Genomic DNA, 22,197 nt, shown 5'->3' with positions numbered 1-22,197 from the left:
TACCTCACAAGTGGAAGGCAAAAACCATCTCCAACACGGGAGAATCCAATCATCTTTCATGAACATTCAATGAGATAACTATTACTAAATATCCCTCTGTCAATATTCAAGGAGTTATCATTTACCAGAAACTGAACTGTACTAGCCATATAAATACTAGTACTGCAAAAGCAGGTCAGAGGCTGGGAATTCGGAGGTGAGAAACTGATCCCTTGAATCCCCAAATCCTGTGTACCATTGACAAGGCAGAAAGCCAGTAATGAGATGGCATACTGTCCACTTGCCTGGAAGAGTGCAACTCCAAAACTCAAAAAGCTCGACATCACCAGGACAAAACAGCACACTCAACCATCATTGTATCCAGCAACTTAACTATTTGTTCTCTCCAAAACAGATGAACAGTGGCAAGACTCCATATAAGATATATGACAGCAACTCACCAAGACTTCTTTACAGCACCTACCAAATACACAACCTTCTAAAACAAAATCAGCTGACACACGGGAACATGTCTGAAAGGTCCCCCTCCAATCAGCATGCCATGTTGACTTGAGTTATATCACCAATCTTTCCCTGTCATAGTTTCAAAATCCTGACTCTCTTCAAAGCAGCACTGCACGAGTTCCTGCACCAGAATGACTGCATCAGTTGAAGAAGGTAGTTCAATACTAACTTTCCAAGAAATTAAGATAGGTCATAATGTCTGACAGACTTTTAATGCACAATGATTGTTTAATCTTATTGGATTTTTAAAGTGTGTGTCCAGAAGATTACTATGGTAATCTATGCAACATATTACCACACAAATCATTATACTATGTTATGATAGCGTTTAACTGGGATCCAGCCCCACAGACAGGAACATATAATTTAAATCTGATCAGCTATGTATGAATGACTCAGGCCAACCTTCCAAATGCACATCGTGGGAATGTCACATCCACTAGGACTACTACTGGGAAATTGCAGAGTTTCTGTCTGCAATTGACAGCTACCACACCTCTTGATGTGCATGTTCTTAATGGGTAGAAAAATACCACCCCGAAAATTTAAAGTCCAACATCAAAGAAAATAATCAAAAAAACCCAAAATGCAATTTTCCAAAGTAAATCGATAAAGAGAGCTTAGAAAGGTCAGGCCTAGCAATCAGGGTTCTATACGGCCTAGTAGAACCAAAAGGACCGGGCACTTTAGTTTCTGCATTGTACTCAGCTTTCCATGGGAGGAAATTCTCTGTCTATTCTATAGATTACAAATTTCTTTTAAAAGGAAGGAGAATAATTATATGCTTAGCAACATGGAACTTTGTTACATGTGATAAATTCTGGGCAAATACTGAACTACCAGAAAGAAAGAAAGAACATAAAAATAAAATTGAAGCAGAAACTGCAAATCTGCTCCATTCAAAAAGAGACAAGACAGGTTAAGCATTTCCACTGGCAGTCTTCAGCTTGACTTATGGCATAAAGTCAACTTCAACCTTCTAAGGAGCTGACAGAAGTTTAATGATCTAAATGTACCCCCCTGGTGACAGTCTGTTATACAGTCATAGAGCAGAGATACAAACCCTTCAGTCTAACTTGTCCAAGCCGATCAAGTTTCCCAAGCTAAACCAATCCCACTTGCCTGCAGAGATAATGGGAACTGCAGATGCTGGAGAATTCCAAGATAATAAAATGTGAGGCTGGATGAACACAGCAGGCCCAGCAGCATCTCAGGAGCACAAAAGCTGACGTTTCGGGCCTAGACCCTTCAGAGAGGGGGATGGGGAGAGGGAACTGGAATAAATAGGGAGAGAGGGGGAGGCGGACCGAAGATGGAGAGTAAAGAAGATAGGTGGAGAGAGTGTAGGTGGGGAGGTAGGGAGGGGATAGGTCAGTCCAGGGAAGACGGACAGGTCAAGGAGGTGGGATGAGGTTAGTAGGTAGATGGGGGTGCGGCTTGGGGTGGGAGGAAGGGATGGGTGAGAGGAAGAACCGGTTAGGGAGGCAGAGACAGGTTGGACTGGTTTTGGGATGCAGTGGGTGGGGGGGGGAAGAGCTGGGCTGGTTGTGTGGTGCAGTGGGGGGAGGGGACGAACTGGGCTGGTTTAGGGATGCAGTAGGGGAAGGGGAGATTTTGAAACTGGTGAAGTCCACATTGATACCATTAGGCTGCAGGGTTCCCAGGCGGAATATGAGTTGCTGTTCCTGCAACCTTCGGGTGGCATCATTGTGGCAGTGCAGGAGGACTTCACCAGTTTCAAAATCTCCCCTTCCCCCACTGCATCCCTAAACCAGCCCGGGTCGTCCCCTCCCCCCACTGCACCACACAACCAGCCCAGCTCTTCCCCTCCACCCACTGCATCCCAAAACCAGTCCAACCTGTCTCTGCCTCCCTAACCGGTTCTTCCTCTCACCCATCCCTTCCTCCCACCCCAAGCCGCACCCCCATCTACCTACTAACCTCATCCCACCTCCTTGACCTGTCCGTCTTCCCCGGACTGACCTATCCCCTCCCTACCTCCCCACCTATACTCTCTCCATCTATCTTCTCCTCTATCCATCTTTGGTCCGCCTCCCCCTCTCTCCCTATTTACTCCAGTTCCCTCTCCCCATCCCCCTCTCTGATGAAGGGTCTAGGCCCGAAACGTCAGCTTTTGTGCTCCTGAGATGCTGCTGGGCCTGCTGTGTTCATCCAGCCTCACATTTTATTATCCACTTGCCTGCATTTGTGGCAAGACTCAAAGGCTTGAAGGGCTGATTGGCCTATTCCTGCACCTATTGTCTATTGTCCATTTGGTCCATATCCCTATAAACATTTCCTATAATGTTGTATCTGTACCTGCATCTACCACTTTGTCTGGCAATTCATTGACCTACCCTCTCTGAAAGCACTCATTGATTTGTATTCAGGGGTTACTGGCTGATCTTATATCAGGACAGTTTTTCTGGATTGGACTGGATTTAGCTTTTAAAACAAAACATATTGAAAGAATAGGCACTGGAGAAAATTAGTACTATCTTTCACCTCTGTGGCCTTGCTTTAAGTCTAGTAAGACAAACTGGATAAGATATCTCAATGAAAATAACTAATGGAACATTTTTTTTGCTGCTCCAAATCAACTCTCACTGGATACAAACAAGCTGCAAAAGTAAACAGGCAATAATTCTATAATTAGGCAATTTCAACTGCAAAAGCCCATAAAAAGATTATTTTTAGGAAATTGAATGATAAGTGAAAGACAAACTGGTCTCTTCAAGTACACTACTGAGTCAGTGAGGAGTTTTCAGTGTTATCTGCAATATCTGTCTTCGACACATGTCATACTAATATCAAGTAAAGGTTTAGAAAGAAACTGCATTTCACAACACTGGCAATATTTGTTAACATGAAAAGACAAATTCCATCTGACACAAAGTAAGGAACAAAAAGACCTTTGAGCTCTGTTCGAAACAAAAAACAAGATTCTAACATCTGACTACAAATTAGTCCTATTTGGTGTTGGCTCCTGGCTATATATATTCTACATACTCATAATTCTATAAACATAAGCATTATTTACTTACTGTTGGCAAGTAACTTAAAAAAAAAGCCCACTAAACTGTTAATCAGTATTATCAATGAGAAAAATGCAAAGATCTCCACATCAGTTTTTAATCTCAGTATTAACTTGCTGTCAGGTTGAAATTCCTGAAAATTCCTTCAATGCAATACACAGAATTCACAACTCCATGGCAGCAACTTTAAACAGTGCCCTTAATTCTATGCCTTGCTGAAGCTGGTCCTCAAATGCAATAGTCCCAGATGTAGCTATTTCAGCAATGATTAGTATATTTTTTATCACAGCTCCAGAAACACTGATTTTAAAAATAATGGCTAGATTTTGTAGCCAGTAGTGAAGAAACAACACTCAGCACCATCTTCAAAGAAATTCCCCCAAACAGATTTGGCAACCTGTAATACAGACTTTTGCTTCCGAAAGTCGATTGAAGTCAACGAGATCTCCAGGGCATCAAATAGGACAAGTAACCAATCTCATTGAAGTACTCTCACAGATAGAAAACCAGAAATTAAAAACCATTGAAAGTTTTGCATTTAATGTATAAATTTTACAAATAGGGATGAAAATAAATGATTGGGATTTATACATAGGATGCAAGTAGAAGTTAAAACATCACAACCTTTAAAAGGATACAAAACATTGTGGAATTTCCAATCAAAATAAAGACATTTGAAGTTTAACAAATATAACATTACTTTGTCAGGACCAGTGAGGCTACCTTAGAAGCAAATACACAATGAAGACTTACCACCACACATTAAAATCAAATTACAAAAACTACCCAGTAAACTATAGCTTGTTCGAAGTTATGTTTTTTTTACAGCTGAATTAATAACATAGGTACAGAATCACGCATCAGTTCAATGATTCCTAATTAATTGCAGTTTGGGGAAAGTGGGGAACAAACTCACACTGCATCCCCTGGACAAAAAATATATAAGTGGGTTCATTTCACCGTTTACATGCAGGCTGTAGACAGTGCTGTCAGTTTCAGAAGAGTAACGAAAGTGAATGCTGGCAACTTTGCCACTATTATTCGCTCAAAATTGAGACCACTAAGCCATGGTTGAAAGCAAGAGAAAAGATCGCTGAGAGACCTGAATGTGAGAAAAAAAATCTGCATTCATACAGCATCTTCAATATTTCAGAAATTCCTAAAGTGCTTCATGGCAAATGTAGTATCCTTTTAAATTATGGTCACTATTTTAATACAAGATAATGTAGCAGCTAATTCGAGTATAACAACTACACAAAAACAGTAATGAGATAAATGGTCAAACAACATGTTCAAGTGCTATTATTTGCATGATAAATATAAATCAAGGCATGGGGAAACTCCCCTCATCCTCAAACAGTGATAGGAGTTACTTTATTTCCACCTGAGAATGCAGGCAAGGGTTGTTTAAAGTTTAAAAGGAATATGGCATCTCAGACAAAGACAGGCACTATGCTGAAATGTCAGTCTGGATTGTATGTCTACAGACTGGTGTGTGACTCAAACTTCTGACCTCTGGCTGAGAGGTAGGAGTTATACCACTGGGACTCAAGTGATGTCTTGGCTTGCCACAGAGAGGAGCATAGTCATTTCTTTTTAATTTTCCACTTACAACGAGTACACACAACAGTAGCATGCAATAGTTTCAGCACCAAGATCAAGAATTAAGATAGAATTCACAATAAGGAGTTTGAGCAACAAATGAGAGGAATTTCAGTCTCATATCTCATGGCAGCTCTCTCAGTCCAAAACATACTCAGGACTTCTCTCTCAAACCAGCAAGTGTTTGCTTTGATTTCTATCTTATTACAACCATCTACACGTAACCATTTACCTAGTTTGTTGAATTACCAGTCAAACGTACAGTGTGAGATCTGTCTTTCCACTTGTTCATCAAATCAACACTGGCAGAAGTACAAAATTGTCAACTAAATTATCTAATTCATCATCCTGATCCATATGATGAAAACATTTAACATGCAGGAAAGTAAGGGGTGACACCTACCTTAGAACTGTCACACCAGTGAAGTCTCCGAAACACATTTAGACTTTGAGAACTACTTTGCAAAAAACACAAATGACGGTACTGGATGGTAGTGGCATTTTGTATTTGCACACAACTCTGATAAACTCCTTCAATTAAAGAAGAGGTTGTGAAGCTGGGGAGAAGGTGTGAAGTTAGCTCAGAAGGTTAAAAAAATAGTGCAAAGCTGAAGAGGAAAACTTCCATTTCATCACAATGAAAAGGAAGGAAATTTTCTCTCTGCTTTCAACAAGTAACTCCTTCAATCAACAGAGTTACAGAGATAGCTGTTGTCAATTTGCACACAATACCAGCCTGAGATCATGGCTATCAGAATTTATACTAATTAGATTTTATGTTTGCATTTACCGTATACAGTACAAACAATAGTTTACTCAGGTTAATGGAACATGTGGAAACAGTAGCCCAACTCATAATATTGGGAAGTATGTAATCCGATCTCACACTATTAGCTCTCCCTAGCCTATATCCTACTTAGTAGGTTCATGTGCTTTCAGCAGAGCTAACCTATATTCTGCTATTAACATCATATTCCCTCTCTGCAAACATTACCACTCCCTTTTCCTTTCATTCTGTGATCTCCAAGTTCCTCTGTTCTCAAACCTTTCCTGTACCTTTCCTCAGCATTTGTTCTTTCCCACATTTTTCTACTGGAGAAAACCCATCACATTTTTCAGTTCCCTTCCCTTCAGTTCTGAAGAAGCCATACGGACCTGAGATACTCACGCAGTTTCTCCCTCCACAGATATTGCCAGACCTTCTGAATTTGTCCAGCACTTAGTTTTTATTTCAGCATCCACACTATTTTGCTTTCAAAAACTTCAAAAATGGAATCAGATCCTGCTCTACAGAGGCTTTACCCCATCTCAAGGGCTGGCCTCAATTCATGGCAGCTGACCCAAAATTGCTAAGCCACTGTGTATTTCGCTCTACAGATTGACAATATGTCACATGACTTAGAGGCTGAGCAGGGCAGCAGACATATGGGTACATATGTGTTAAACCTCAATTTGAATGTAGAAATAAGATGTCAATCTGGGCTGCCAATGATGTCCAGATTAAGGCCCTAATAAGTGGCAGAGGTCAAAATTCAAGCAAGAATGGAATGATAAATACAGTAAACAAAGTGTGGAGCTGGATGAACACAGCAGGCCAAGCAGCATCTCAGGAGCACAAAAGCTGATGTTTCGGGCCGAGACCCTTCAGCAGAGAGGGGGATGAGGAGAGGGAACTGGAATAAATAGGGAGAGAGGGGGAGGAGGACTGAAGATGGAGAGAAAACAAGATAGGTAGAGAGGAGAGTATAGGTGGGGAGGTAGGGAGGGGATAGGTCAGTCCAGGAAAGGTGGACACGTCAAGGAGGCGGGATGAGGTGGTAGGTAGGAAATGGAGGTGCAGCTTGAGGTGGGAGGAAGGGATGGGTGAGAGGAAGAACAGGTTAGGGAAGCAGAGACAGGCTGGGCTGGTTTTGGGATGCAGTGGGGGGAGGGGACGAGCTGGGCTAGTTTTGGGATGCAGTGGGGGGAGGGGAAGAACTGGGCTGGTTTTGTGATGCGGTGGGGGAAGGAGAGATTTTGAAGCTTGTGAAGTCCACGTTGATACCATTGGGCTGCAGGGTTCCCAGGCGGAATATGAGTTGCTGTTCCTGCAACCTTCGGGTGGCATCATTGTGGCACTGCAGGAGGCCCATGATGGACATGTTGTCTGAGGAATGGGAGGGGGAGTTAAAATGGTTCACAATTGGGAGGTGCAGTTGTTTATTGCGAACCGAGCGGAGGTGTTGTGCAAAGCGGTCCCCAAGCCTCTGCTTGGCATCCCCAATGTAGAGGAAGCCACACCGGGTGCAATGGATACAATATACCACATTGGCAGATGTGCAGGTGAACATCTGTTTGATATGGAAGGTCATCCTGGGGCCTGGGATGGGGGCGAGGGAGGAGGTGTGGGGGCAAGTGTAGCACTTCCTGCAGTTGCAGGGGAAGGTGCCAGGTGTGGTGGGGTTGGAGGGGAGTACGGAGCGGACAAGGGTGTTGCAGAGAGAGTGGTCACTCTGGAAGGCAGACAAGGGTGGGAATGGAAAAATGGCTTGGGTGGTGGGGTCGGATTGTAGATGGCGGAAGTGTCCGAGGAGGATGTGTTGTATCCGGAGGTTGGTGGGGTGGTATGTGAGGACGAAGGGGCTCCTCTGGGGTTGGTTGTGGTGGGGGCGGGGTGTGGGGGATGTGTTGCGGGAAATGCGGGAGACGCGGTCAAGGGCATTCTCGACCACTGCGGGGGCAAGTTGCAGTCCTTGAAGATCGTGGACATCTGGGATGTGCAGGAGTGGAATGCCTCATCCTGGGAACAGATGCGGCGGAGGCGGAGGAATTGGGAATAGGGGATGGAATTTTTGCAGTAGGGTGGGTGGGAGGAGGTGTATTCTAGGTAGCTGAGGGAGTCAGTGGGCTTGAAATGGACATCAGTTTATCGCTGGTTACCTGAGGTGGAGACTGAGAGGTCCAGGATGGTGAGGGATGTGTTGGAGATGGCCCACGTGAACTTGAGGTTGCGGTGGAAGGTGTTGGTAAAGTGGATGCACTGTTCGAGCTCCTCTGGGGAGCAAGAGGCGGCGCTGATACAGCCATCAATGTAACGGAGGAAGAGGTGGGGTTTGGGGCTTGTGTAGGTGCGGAAGAGGGGCTGTTCCACGTAACCTACAAAGAGGCAGGCATAGCTTGGGCCCATGTGGGTACCCATGGCAACCCCCTTTGTCTGTAGGAAGTGGGAGGAATCGAAAGAGAAGTTGTTTAGGGTCAGGACGAGTTTGGCTAGGTGGATGAGGGTGTCGGTGGTGGGGGATTGGTTTGGCAAGCGGGACAGGAAGAAGCGGAGGGCCTTGAGGCCATCTGCACAAGAAATACAGATGTATAGGGACACATGCGTATGGGTACCCGCATGGGCCCAAGCTATGCCTGCATCTTTGTAGGTTACGTGGAACAGCCCCTCTTCTACACCTACACAGGCCCCAAACCCCACCTCTTCCTCCGTTACATTGATGACTGTATCGGCACCGCCTCTTGCTCCCCAGAGGAGCTCAAACAGTTCATTCACTTTACCAACACCTTCCACCGCAACCTCAAGTTCACTTGGGCCATCTCCAACACATCCCACACCATCCTAGACCTCTCAGTCTCCATCTCAGGTAACCAGCGATAAACTGATGTCCATTTCAAGCCCACTGACTCCCACAGCTACCTAGAATACACCTCCTCGCACACACCCTCCTGCAAAAATTCCATCCCCTATTCCCAATTCCTCCGCCTCCGCCGCATCTGTTCCCAAGATGAGGCATTCCACTCCCGCACATCCCAGATGTCCACGATCTTCAAGGACCACAACTTTCCCCCTGCAGTGGTCGAGAACGCCCTTGACCGCGTCTCCCGCATTTCCCGCAACACATCCCTCACACCCCGCCCCCGCCACAACCGCCCCCAGAGGATCCGCCTCGTCCACACATACCACCCCACCAACCTTCGGATACAACGTACAATCCTCGGACACTTCCGCCATCTACAATCCGACCCCACTACCCAAGCCATTTTTCCATCCCCACCCTTGTCTTCCTTCCGGAGAGACCACTCTCTCTGCGACACCCTTGTCCGCTCCACACTCCCCTCCAACCCCACCACACCCGGCACCTTCCCCTGCAACCGCAGGAACTGCTACACTTGCCCCCACACCTCCTCCCTCACCCCCATCCCAGGCCCCAGGATGACCTTCCATATCAAACAGATGTTCACCTGCACATCTGCCAATGTGGTATATTGTATCCATTGCACCCGGTGTGGCTTCCTCTACATTGGGGATGCCAAGCAGAGGCTTGGGGACCGCTTTGCACAACACCTCCGCTCGGTTTGCAACAAACAACTGCACCTCCCAGTCGCGAACCATTTCAATTTCCCCTCCCATTCCTCAGACGACATGTCCATCATGGGTCTCCTACAGTGCCACAATGATGCCACCCGAAGGTTGCAGGAACAGCAACTCATATTCCGCTTGGGAACCCTGCAGCCCAATGGTATCAACATGGACTTCACAAGCTTCAAAATCTCCCCTTCCCCTACTACATCCCAAAACCAGCCCAGCTCGTCCCCTCCCCCCACTGCATCCCAAAACCAGCCCAGCCTGTCTCTGCTTCCCTAACCTGTTCTTCCTCTCACCCATCCCTTCTTCCCACCTCAAGCCGCACCTCCATTTCCTACCTACCACCTCATCCCGCCTCCTTGACCTGTCCACCTTCCCTGGACTGACCTATCCCCTCCCTACATCCCCACCTATACTCTCCTCTCTACCTATCTTGTTTTCTCTCCATCTTCATTCCGCCTCCCCCCCTCCCTATTTATTCCAGTTCCCTCTCCCCATCCCCCTCTCTGATGAAGGGTCTCGGCCCGAAACGTCAGCTTTTGTGCTCCTCTGATGCTGCTTGGCCTGTTGTGTTCATCCAGCTCCACACTTTGTTATCTTGGATTCTCCAGCATCTGCAGTTCCCACTATCACTGGTAAATACAGTAATGTTATTTAATAGACCTCACTGTTATCCTTGTGTTGCATAGGCTAACTATGGCCCTTTTATAGTTAATAGTGCTACACATCTAAATCTTCCATCAATATCATCTCTTACTTTATTCATCAAATGCTTGTCTACTTCTCTCTTAAATGCATCAAGAGTATTCAGAGGGATTAGATGGTTATGACAGTAAGTTTACATGGGAAGCAATGAGAGAAAGCTCAAGTGAAGCAGAAACGCTAGCACAGATTGGTTGGGACTATGCTTCTGTACTAAGTACCCTGCACATATCTGGGGTGATCAAAACTTGTCATAACCCTCAACTGCCAGCTCGACAGCCAGCAGGAAATCTGCACTGGCAGGATCAACCAACATTTGGATAGTCGGCATGGATTTGTGCACGGGAAGTCATGTCTGTCAAATCTTTTTAGAGATTTTCAAAGAGGTAACCAAGAGGATAGATGAGTGTAGGAGAGTGGATGCTGTCTATATGGACTTTAGTAAGGCCATTGACAGGGTCCCACATGGCAGGCTAGTCATGAAAGTTGGGTTGCATGGGATCCAGGGAGAGCTAGCTAATTGGATTCAGAACTGGCTCGATGGTAGGAAGCAGAGGTGATGGTTGAAGGTTGTTTCTCAGACTGGAGGCCTGTGGCTAGTGGTGTACCACAGAGGTCGGTGCTAGGACCTTTGTTATTTGTTACTCACATAAATGATCTGGATGGCAATGTGCAAGGTATGATTAGTAAGTTTGCAAGTGATACAAAATTATGAGGTATCATTGATAGTGAGGAAGATTGTCAAAAATTACAGAGGGATCTTGATCAGACGGGGAAGTAGGCTGAGGATTGGCAAATGCAATTCAGTACAAATAAGTTTGAGGGTTTGACTTTCCAAAAGGCAACACAAAGTAAGACTTACACAGTAAATGGCAAGGTCCCGAGGAGTTTTGTGGAACAGAGGGACCTAGGAATACAAGTACATAGTTCATTGAAAGCAGCATCAGAGGGAGACAGGGTAGTAAAGAAGGCATTTAGCATGCTGGCCGACATGTGTCAAAGCACAGATTATAGGAGTTGGGCCTTCACATTACTGTTTGATAAGTCATTGGCAAGGCCACACTTTGAGTATTGTGTGCAGTTTTGGTCATCATTACAAGAAGACATGGTTAAACTAGAAAGTGTGCAAACAAGATTTACAAGTGTATTGCCAGGATTAGTAGGCCTGAGTCATAGGGAGAGAGTGGCCAGGCTTTATGCCTTTTATTGATGTGTATAGAATCATGAGGAGCATAGATAGGATGAATGCATATAGTCTTTTTCCCAGCGATGGAGAATTGAAAACTGGAGGGCATAGGTTTAACGTGAGAGGGGAAAGATTTAACAAGGACCTGAGGAGCAACTTCTTCATGCAGTGAGTCATGCACATATGGAATGGGCTGCCAGAGACAGTGGTTGAGGCAGATACAGTAGCAACATTGAAAAAACATTTGGATAGGTACATGGATGGGAAGGGTTCAGAGGGACATGGAACAAATGCAGGCAATTGGAACTAGCTGAGTGGGCACCATGGTCAACACGGATCAGTTTGGGCCAAAGGGCCTGTTTCCATGCTGCATTTTTCGATGACTCTGTGCCTTTTTTTAAGGGAATGCCTGGGCTACCAAAAGTCTATCGGACAGTAGCAAGGACACCAGGATACCCTGGCATAAAGTCCCCAAGGGCGGAATATTTTATTCATTCATGGGATGAGGGCATCGCTGGCTAGGAAATATTTATTGCCCATCACTAATTGCCCAGAGGGTGGTTACGAGTCAACCATATTACCGTGGGTCTGGAGTCACAGGTAGGCCAGACAAGGTAAGGATGGCAGTTTCCTTCCCTAAAGGACATTAGTGAACCAGATGGGTTTTTCCAACAATCAACAGTGGATTCATGGTCATCATTAGACTCTTAGTACCAAATATTTATTGAATTCAAATTTCACCATCTGCCGTGGTGAGATTCAAACCCGGGTCCCCAGAACATTGTCTGGGTCCCTGGAATAATAGTCCAGCGATAACGCCACTAGGCCATCACCCCTCCTACAAGGGCTGTCATCCAGAGATCAGTGGCACTATCAGGGTGACCTTGGCTGTTGCTGGAAGCATAGGTTCTGGAATTCCAGGATCATGAAGTAACTCAGGCTACAGGAGAGTAATTAGGAATGAGGTACGAAAGGGAAATGGATTGGGAGGAGTCACAGGAAGGAGGGTGCTTAGGGACTGAGTTGTTTTGCAGCAAATACAGGACGTTGGTTTTTAGCAGGACTCCCCCATCCCAATCCCAACATTCAGCCCTTCGATCGGGCACTGAGTGCCTTTGACTGAGGGATACCCCCAGCCCCCAGAGCTGGCTGCATGATTTCACTCACTACGCATGTCATGTGTTGTAGAGCCCATCAATGATCAGATTCAACCCTTAAACGACTACTAATTGGTCACAAGGCCCTCAATCTGCAGAAGGGGAAAAATTAATCTGATATTTCCTGCCCAGAACATAATTCAGATAGGAGGCAGATAAGCAGCAGGATTCAAGTACATGGCAATCCTACCTGACTAAACCCTTCCTGCCTCCAAGCTTCCCACTGGGAGCACACAGCATATCATTTCTTATATTTTTTGGGAGTGTCAATGCACAAATCTTCACCATTATGATTATTTCAAACTTTGTGCCATATACAAAGGCATAAGTGGCTGATTATCAACAGCTGGCAAAAAGATTTGGTATTTTGTTCAATTTGAAGTGGAATGGAAATTTCATGTAAAATGAAAGACAGTACTCTAGGGGCTACAGATGCAGGTGTGTAAAAGAAAATGCTTGGTAGATTGGGACAAATGCCAGAAAGCTGCAGTCAACGGCAGTGCCCATGGATGGATCCAGTATCAACATGACAGCAGGCTTGGCCAAAACATGGAGTCCAGTCTTTCCAGCATGGGCACGACAGCCAATTCCATTTGCTCACTTGTGAACTCAAGCATAATGCAATATTGTGCTGGCTGATTTCACAGCTTCCAGCAGCCACCCAGGCTCTGAATGCTTTCGCAGAGGATTAGACTGCTGCTGTTCTGGTTATTAGTTGCAATGTGTAAAGGCACTAACAGGGTTTCAAAGCAGTTCAGTAATTTGTCCGTTGGCAGATTAATGAGGATTAATGCAATTCTTGCCCTATTGTAAGCTTACAGTTGTGGCTTCAGAAGTTGGCAGATTTTAATGAGGATGTCCTGACTAAAATGCAGTCATCTCAGACACTGTTCCTTGCTGAATTAGATAATTGCTTATGAGACAGATTGCTACTAACTGCACTTCTCTCTCTCCTCCCCACCCATTTCCCAGCAACTTCCCCTGCTCATTCTCCATATTCCACTGTATTTCCACACAACTGGCTAGGCAATGCACGGCTGGGAGCAACTACTTTGTGTAAAACCCTGGAAGTCAAAACAGGATTGTTCAGCACATTTCACACCATTCCCTGTAGACTTTTGCAGGTTTGAAGAATTCTAGAATGGTTACATCAGCCAATAGAAATTAACCAAGAATCGATCTATCATGTTAGTGATCCCTTCAAGTAGCGTTAGCAAGGAGTCCTTACAACTGCTGAATGTGGTTGACTTTGTTTCAGTAAACCTTCTGAGCTTGAAGCTCTGCAATGGCAGCACTGACGTGAAATTAGTTGTTTAACATTACAATCTATTGACAGAGTATCACCACACATGCAGTAATACTCACAGTCACCAATATTCTGCCAGAACTCGCTTCAGAAGTGCACATGTACCAACAACGTCAGTTAAAGCACCAAAAGGCACTCAAAGCTCAAAAAGCAGACGTGACAGATCCAACTTTGTGGCGGAAGTATTTCAATGTCCCATACGAATCTAAAGCTGATCATCTGTGCATAAGCATTTTGCAAGGCTCGACGGAAGGATTTCCCTGATCAATGATGTCCAATTGCTGTGAATACAGTCTATGTTTTACTTACACAAGAGGTTTTTCCAGTCTGCTTCCCTGTGAACCAACTATCTCTCCCAACGTGCAGAATGCTTGACCCAGAAAGTCCTGAAATTCAAAAAAAAATGCATTTGACAATAAGTGGCAATTACTATTTGCAACCAAAGAATGAGGAAAAAATAAAATCAATAATTTTCAAGACTGCCTCTCAACTTAATACTGAAAACAAGTGCTGGGGTTTCTACGGGGGTTCTCCTGTTCTCCCACTGTAACATTGATGCAGGATAAGCAGTTCACCTGCAGATCAGTACAAATAGCTAATTTTAGCTATTGCTCCAGGGGATCCACCAATCGTTGTCTGAACGTGTGGTGACAGATGAAAGCAATCTTGGAAGAAATTCAACAAAGGTTGTTAACAAACAATAAAACATAATTCATAAAATAATTTAAACTTATTCATGACAGAGACGAACAAGGAACAGGCCATTCAGTCCTTCAAATCAAGCCTGCCATTTAATAAGATTGTAATTGATCTGATTTTAACTTCAAATCTACATGCCTGCACATCCCTGATAATTGTTCATCCTCTTGGTATTCAAGAATCTAGCTACCTCCACTTAAAAATATTTAAATATTCTGCATCCTCTGCCTTTTGAGTAAGGGAATTCTAAAGACTCGCAACCCCCAAAGAAAGAAAAGTTTCTTCATCTCCGCATAAAATGGGCAACTGCTTATGTTTAGAATATGGCCCTAGTTCTAGATCCTCCCTCAAGTGGAAACATTCTTTTGACTTTCACCAGTCAAGTCCTCTCAAGATCTTATACGTTTCAATTAAGTCACCTCTACCTCGCCTTTCCTCATAAAGCAATTCAATCATTTCAGGTAATGGATTAAAACAACTTTTGCGGAAATTCAACAAAGGTTGCCAACATAAATAATTTTATGAATTGGTTTAACTTATTCAATATAAGCATATAACATAAAACAAGATCAGGCCACTTAGCCCTTCGAGTGTGTCTGGGTGGGTTGTTCTTCGGAGGGTCAGTGTGGACCTGATGAGCTGATTGGCATGTTTCTACACTGTAGGGATTCTATAAATAAGCCACAAAATAGACAGACATGCAAGAAATTCTCCGTAAGACCTGTCAGCCATCTGCTTCACCCAAACTAGGAGAATTTAATTGAACTTTAGCTGCTGAGAATGTGGACAATTTCAGTGTTTTGAAACACAGATGTAACATTACTAAAAATTGAAATTTTTCATTTTATTGCTATTTGTGGAATCACGCTTTGTACAACCTGATGTCCATATTTTCTGCAGTATAACACTGTTTACACTTCAAAAAGTACTTTATTCATTGTGCCTAAGAAGCAGTGAGCATTCTAATCTGGCAGGCCTGTAAAGGACCACTGCATGTCCGCCCAAGAAAAGGGAAAACTCCCTGTCTGGCATTGCCCCTTCAGAATTTGAAAGTAGGGAAAAATTAGTAAAACGATAAATGAGCTAAACTCGCAGGACCTTACAATGACAATTCTCTGGCACGAAGGGAAGAGCCGACAAGGGTTCATAAATAATGAAGATGGATATAATGCTACAGATTCTAAAAATGAAACATCAGCTCCATAGATTCAAAGATATAGTGACAGATTTCTAATACTGAGGCAGGTAAATTAAATCAGGAACTCCAACACAATATATAAACACCTTTAAAACATTATATTCAATCCAGCAGCCAGCTACAAGATACCACTGCTGGAAGCAGATTGGAATGGGCTACAGGCACAGCCTAGTGTTGACGGCAGATTGGTTAAAAGGCTCACCTTGGTTCTCTATGATTTCAGTTGTTTATTTATATTTTAGGCCCTCTAGCTTCACTGCTCCCACACCATCACTCCCACAATCTGTATCCGTCCCATGCCACCTCCAAGTTCCCATGCCAACTCAATTCTAATACATGACCCAACCCACACCATAGCAGCACATACTCTTCAAACAAGTCATGGACCCTCCATGCCCATTCGTCCAATAGAGACCATGTACAGAAATCCCTATGGTAATAACAAATATGTGAAACAGCTTAGAAAAAATGATTCCCATTCCTCATCATTTGAAATAAAAGACGAGTTCCTACAATCCTATAAAAGTGTTAAAGTGTTAATCAAACAGACCATTAAAATATCTACAAAAAAAATTAAGGTTTGATGCCTCTGAACCTATGAAAGAAACATTGAGACACTGACAAAAAATGATAGAAGCAAACAACTTATTATAACCTCATAAAGGTGTCAATCAACTAAAGTCAACACTTTTCCATATACATCTCTCCTATAAATTCCTTTGTAAGAATATTTCAGAAGGAGGGACAAGTAAAAAAAGAAAGAGAACGTAAGATTCCTATTTCTATGTTAAAGCAAAATTCATATTTATCAAATTACAAAGAATATTTTCTCTCTTAATATCATTTTAGATGCCTTATTTTGACAATGTACCAATGGTTAATAATCAGTGTGGCATCATTCCTGGTGATATAAAACTTGGAAAAATTCTCCCAATAAATTAATAATTTCTACCAAGCACATAGATAACAAAATTCTTCAATGGTTTCTTTCTCTTCCGACTTCCCTTTATGCAGCATGATAACCCTTCTATCCAGATCTAAGAAATGTCACAGTTGTCTGTACATCCACTTCCCAGGCTCTCACCACACTTTCAGCATGATGTTTATCATTGCTACAGTACTAATCTATATTTCTCTTTATCTGATTTCTCCTAGCCTGTGGCATTCTGCCTACTCTCCACCTCAAAGGGTCCCACCATGTTCTTCCCCTGTAAAAAATATTGCCTTCCCAAAACAAGTGAACAACTTTATTCAAAGTTGACTAAAGGGATTAATATAAACATGTGAATGTAAATGCTGCTAATAAATCTCAGGGCTACTATAATAATGATACTTGTCAGAACAACAAAATTATTTTATGCATTTTTGGTGGGCCTGTTCCAACAAATGTAGGTTTTATCATCATTTTCAATGCATTCATATGCTACCTGGTTTACTTTAACCAGAATGTTGCATTCTCAGCACAGATCTTATTGACCTGGAGTACAAAACATGATTTTCCTCTTCCATCAATTTACTCTAATGGAAAGGAAATCCTCTGAGGTCAACTGACCTTCTTGCGAAAACTCCTAAATCACAGTCAGGAAGGAAAGGTTAAAAAATGTATTTTTTGCTCTTTGCCTCGTTCAGATCCATGTTCCCTGTTCCGAACAGATTAAAAATGGCAACTTTCAATGTAGTGATATACAAAATTTAAAAATTGCACAGAGATTCCAAGATTCCAATATCTGAAAAAAATATTGAAATTGGATTTTTTTAACCAATGTACAAAAGTTATGCCTTGTTTATGTCTCATAAGGATATGGCACAACTACACATGGCTCAGGCATGTTGATAATGTCTTTTAGTGCATTCAGCTACTCCTATGGTTTTTCGGTTTCTGATGGCACATCGTGCTTTTTACTGTGGTGAGGATTGGAACTATCACCCATTGCCCACAAACTCCCCAGCTCCTCAGGGTCTAGTTTGACACATGGCTGAGACCCTTCCCAAGTGCTCACGAGTCAGGCGCCTCTTCCCCAGAGCTGATATCACCTCCTTCTCAGAGTGATCTTGTGACAGCAATCCTCCTGAACTTTCCCAGCATTCCCTTCACTTCTACTCAACTACAAGCTCAGTGTTTTCTCATGTACTTTCCATCCTAAAGGTTCTGAAGCCCCAAGGAATTAAGTGACGGCCAGCCTCACACCCTGCCACACGTTTCCAAATCCCTTCCTCCAATTTCTCTCAACCCAACTGAGCAACACTGTGAGAGATCCAGTTTTAATAAATCTATGCTTTGTGTTTCACACTGCTTTCTTTTATGAAATTCTAAAATTTGTTCAATTTATTCTTAAGAAGCAGAAGTGCTGGAAATACTCAGATGCTCAGGCAGCTTCTGGTGGGAAAGTAACTGTGTCCAATGATCATTAGGTGTTTCTCTCCACAGACGTAGCTTGACTTGTTGAATATTCCCAAAACTGACTGATAACATTTCTGATTGCAAACATCTGCAGAATTTAGTTTATGCCATTCACTTATATTGAGTTTACTGTTCATATGGCTATGTTGTATGCCTATGAACTTCAATGCCAATAGTTCAAAAAGTTCATTACCCTTTGAATAAAGCATATTCTACAAACAGCAATTTAAAGTACTTTGAACAAAATATAACCTGTACTCTACCACAACTTTCTCTGTTTAATCTGAAGCAATATACTGGCATTAAGTTATATATGCAGTTTAATATTTCATATCAATCTGTAAATTTTCTCCCAAACTTTATTGGTATCTAAAACTTTAGCATTTCCAGTCTTTCTTCAAAATTAATTCCCTTTTGAATACTTTCCCTCTCCTTCCCTGCCTCCACTCCAATGCATGCACATTTTTCTTCTGTAGTTACACAATTCCTTATACATTAATCAGATGTGGGCACTATTAGCAAGACCAGAATTAATAGTCCACTCCTAATTTCTCTTGTAAAGGTGGTGGAGAGCCACTTTCTTGTACTGCTACAGTCATTAAGGCTTGAATTTATGCAATGGTATTAGGGGGTTAGTTGAAGGAATGGAGATAAATTTCCAAGTCAAGATGGTGTGTGACTTGAAGTGATCATTGAAGATGTTGGCATTCCCATGGATTTACTGACTTTATTCATCAGGAGGTAACTGATTTGGAAGTAGCTGTCAAAGGAGCCTTGGGGAAATGCCACAGTGCATCCTGAGATGGTACTCAGTGCTGTGCCAGTGGTGGAGTGAGTGAATGTTGAAGCAGGAGGATGGAGTGCCAATCAGGTGGGTTGCTTTGTCCACACCTCTTGACTTAGTGCTCTTGTCCATGTATACAAATAGGGTACAATGCAAGAAAATACGAAGTTGTTTATTTTAAAAGGGAGAACAAAACAACAGAATATTATTTAAGTGAAGGAAAACTGCAGAAAGTTGCAACACAAAAGGGACCTGGGGCTGCTTATGCATGAAACACAAAGCTAGCGGACAGATACAGCAGGTAATCAGGAAGGCTACTGGAATGTTGGCCTTTATTTCAGGGGGCTTGGAGTATAAGATTAGGGAAGTGTTACTGCAAGTGTACAAGATACAGGTTAGACGAGTTCTGGAGTACTGAGAATAGCTTCCGTCTCCTTATTTATGGAAAGATATCAATTCATTGGAGGCAATTTAGAGAAGGTTCACGAGGATGATCCTCAAAGTGGAGAGACTGTTTTATAAGCAAAGGCTAACCATGTTGGGCCTCCACTCATTGGAGCTTAGAAGAATGTGAGGTGATCTTATTGAAACATATAGGATTTTCAAGGGGCTTGACATGGTAAATTCTGAGAGGATGTTTCCCCTCATGAGAGGGTTTAGGACCAGAGAGCATTGTCTCAGAATAAAGGGGTGCTAATTTAAGAATGAGATGAGGAGGAATTTCTTCTCTTAGAGGATTGAGTGTCTTTGCAACTCCTTGCCGCTGAGAACTGTGGGGCTGATGTCCTTGCATATAGTTAACTATAAGATACAGATTTTTTGATCAGTAGACAAATCAAGGTATATGGGGAAAGGGCAGGAAAGTAGACATGAGGAATGATCAGATCAGCCACAATCCTATTGAATGGTGATGTAAGCTCAAGGGGCCAAAAAGCCTACTCCTGTTCCTATTTCTTATGGAATTATGCTTGGACGAAGGTTGAAATGAGGTCACAGCTGTGTGACTCTTGCAGACCACAAGGTGAACATGAGGGAACAGGTTCTCTTTGTGTACATACATGTGATAGCAAGTTAGCAACACCAAACACTGCCGACTCTCAAAAATTGTTCCTTTTTACATCTGTTTTCAATGTAAGATGTTTTGACAAAGCTATCTTGTCCATCCAATTTGTCAATAAATGTGAGAATATGTTGGGATTTTAAAGGGGATATAGTTTGCATATTAGTTATTAATAGTTCATTTTTGCTATATGTTAGAGGTTAAGTTTGTTACACCACGTTAAATTTTCTTCATTGATGAAACGTTTATCTTAGATAGTGATCAAGCAAATTAACTATCCTAATGATAACAAAGTGTGGGGCTGGATGAACACAGCTGACCAAGCAGCATCTCAGGAGCACAAAAGCTGACGTTTCGGGCCTAGACCCAAAGCTTTACTGATGAAGGGTCTAGGCCCGAAACATCAGCTTTTGTGCTCCTGAGATGCTGCTTGGCCTGCTGTGTTCATCTAGCCCCACACTTTGCTATCTTGGATTCTCCAGCATCTGCAGTTCTCATTATTTCTGATAACTGTCCTAACGATTAAGTTAGTAAACTGCACTCCTCCCATCAGGGTGAAGACTCAATTCACTGAAAACTAGATGTGACGGGGTTCAGTAGAAGTGCCAACAGGGGCAGGCTTCACTTGGATTTATTGGTAAACCAGCAGAAAATGTCACCAAGGGGCATGAAGGAGGAGGTACATGAGAAAAAGATTAACTCAAAATGTAAACCATGAGCCAAATCTACCAAGGACTGCACTCATAGTTGAATTGTGATTCGCTCCTTCTCACTTACCAGGCCCTGGAGCTACACATTTCTGGCCCCAAGTTCTGTTTCAGGATTCTTCTAAAACGCATTGAGAAGACTTTTAGTTCAGCACATGATCAGTGCTGGAGGCCAAACTAACCTCCCTTTTACAGAAGTAATTGTAGTATTCCAGGGGTTAAAGGTTCAAAACATATATGACAAGGAGAATTAAAACTGGAAGGTGAGTCAGTGTTGAGGTTTGGTGCCACATGAATAAGGGAATAGGTTGCCATGGGAATGAAATGGCAAGGTGGCAAGTGGGTGAGGGGATGGTGTGCCAGGTGGATGGATGTCAGGGCTACACTTGGAGATAGGTGTCTGAGGGTATAGGGTGGCAGATGGGTTGGTGAGGATGTAGTGTGTGCCATGTGTTAAGGTTATCAATTGGATAGTGGTGAGCTGTTGAGTTGGGTATTGTGCGTCTGGGGGATTCTGTTTAAGCATTGGTGGGGTCAGTTTTATCGTTAGTCAGATGTTACAGCAGGTTTTAATTAGAGTTTTGGAGCTGCACAGCATGGAAACAGATCCTTTGGTCCAACATGTCTGTGCCGACCAGATATCCTAGATGAATCTAGTTCTATTTGCCAGCACTTGGCCCATATCACTCTAAGCCCTTCCTATTCATATACCCATCCAGATGCTTTTTAAATGCTGTAATTGTATCAGTCTCCACTACTTCATTTGGCAGCTCAGTCCCTGAAATGCCCCATCCTCTGTGTGAAAAAGTTGCCGCTTAGGGCCCTTTTAAAATCTTTCCCCTCTCACCTTAAACCTATGGCCTCTAGTTTTTGACTACCCCACCCCAGGGAAAAGACCTTGTCTATTTATCCAATCCATCCCCTTTGATTTTATAAACCTCTCTAAGGTCACCCCTCAGCTTCCGATGCTCCAGGGAGTATAGCCCCAATCTATGCAGTCTCTCCCTGTAACTCAAACCTTTCAACCCTGGCAACATCCTTGTAAATCTTTTCTGAACCCTTTGAAGTTTCACAACATCCTTCCCATAGAAGGGAAGCCAGAATTGAATGCAGTATTCCTAAAGTGGCCTAACCAATGTCCTGTACAGGTGCAACATGACCTCCCAACTCCTACACTCAATGCACTGACCAATAATTGTGAGTATACTTCTTCACTAACGTCTCTACCCACAAATCCACTTTCAAGGAACTTTGAAACAGCACTCCAAGGTCTCTTTATTCAGCAACACTCCCCAGGACCTTATCATTAAGTGTGTAAGTCCTGCCTGATTTGCCTTTCCAAAATACAGCACCTCACATTTATCTAAATTAAACTCCATCTGCCACTAGTCAGTCCATCAGCCCATCTGATCAAGATCGTGCTCCTGAGATGCTGCTTGGCCTGCTGTGTTCATCCAGCTCCACACTTTGTTATCTTGGATTCTCCAGCATCTGCAGTTCCCATTATCACT

At 43.2% G+C, this 22,197-nt stretch overlaps 1 protein-coding gene across 3 annotated transcripts in view; it reads right to left on the bottom strand.

Moving 5' to 3' along the window:
• Nucleotides 1-22,197, bottom strand: part of LOC125463244 (copine-8) — a 300,826-nt gene that overhangs the window by 166,043 nt on the left and 112,586 nt on the right. For all 3 annotated transcript variants that reach the window (XM_059654654.1, XM_048554261.2, XM_048554262.2), the window contains one exon: nt 14,147-14,223. In XM_059654654.1, coding sequence (XP_059510637.1) covers nt 14,147-14,223 — 77 coding nt within the window. The remainder of the gene's footprint in view (nt 1-14,146; nt 14,224-22,197) is intronic.

Source organism: Stegostoma tigrinum, chromosome 25 (genome assembly GCF_030684315.1).
Source record: "Stegostoma tigrinum isolate sSteTig4 chromosome 25, sSteTig4.hap1, whole genome shotgun sequence".
Taxonomy (NCBI): domain Eukaryota; kingdom Metazoa; phylum Chordata; class Chondrichthyes; order Orectolobiformes; family Stegostomatidae; genus Stegostoma; species Stegostoma tigrinum.
Note: the sequence above shows the minus strand (reverse complement) of the source record. Positions and strands in the feature narration are given on the sequence as shown.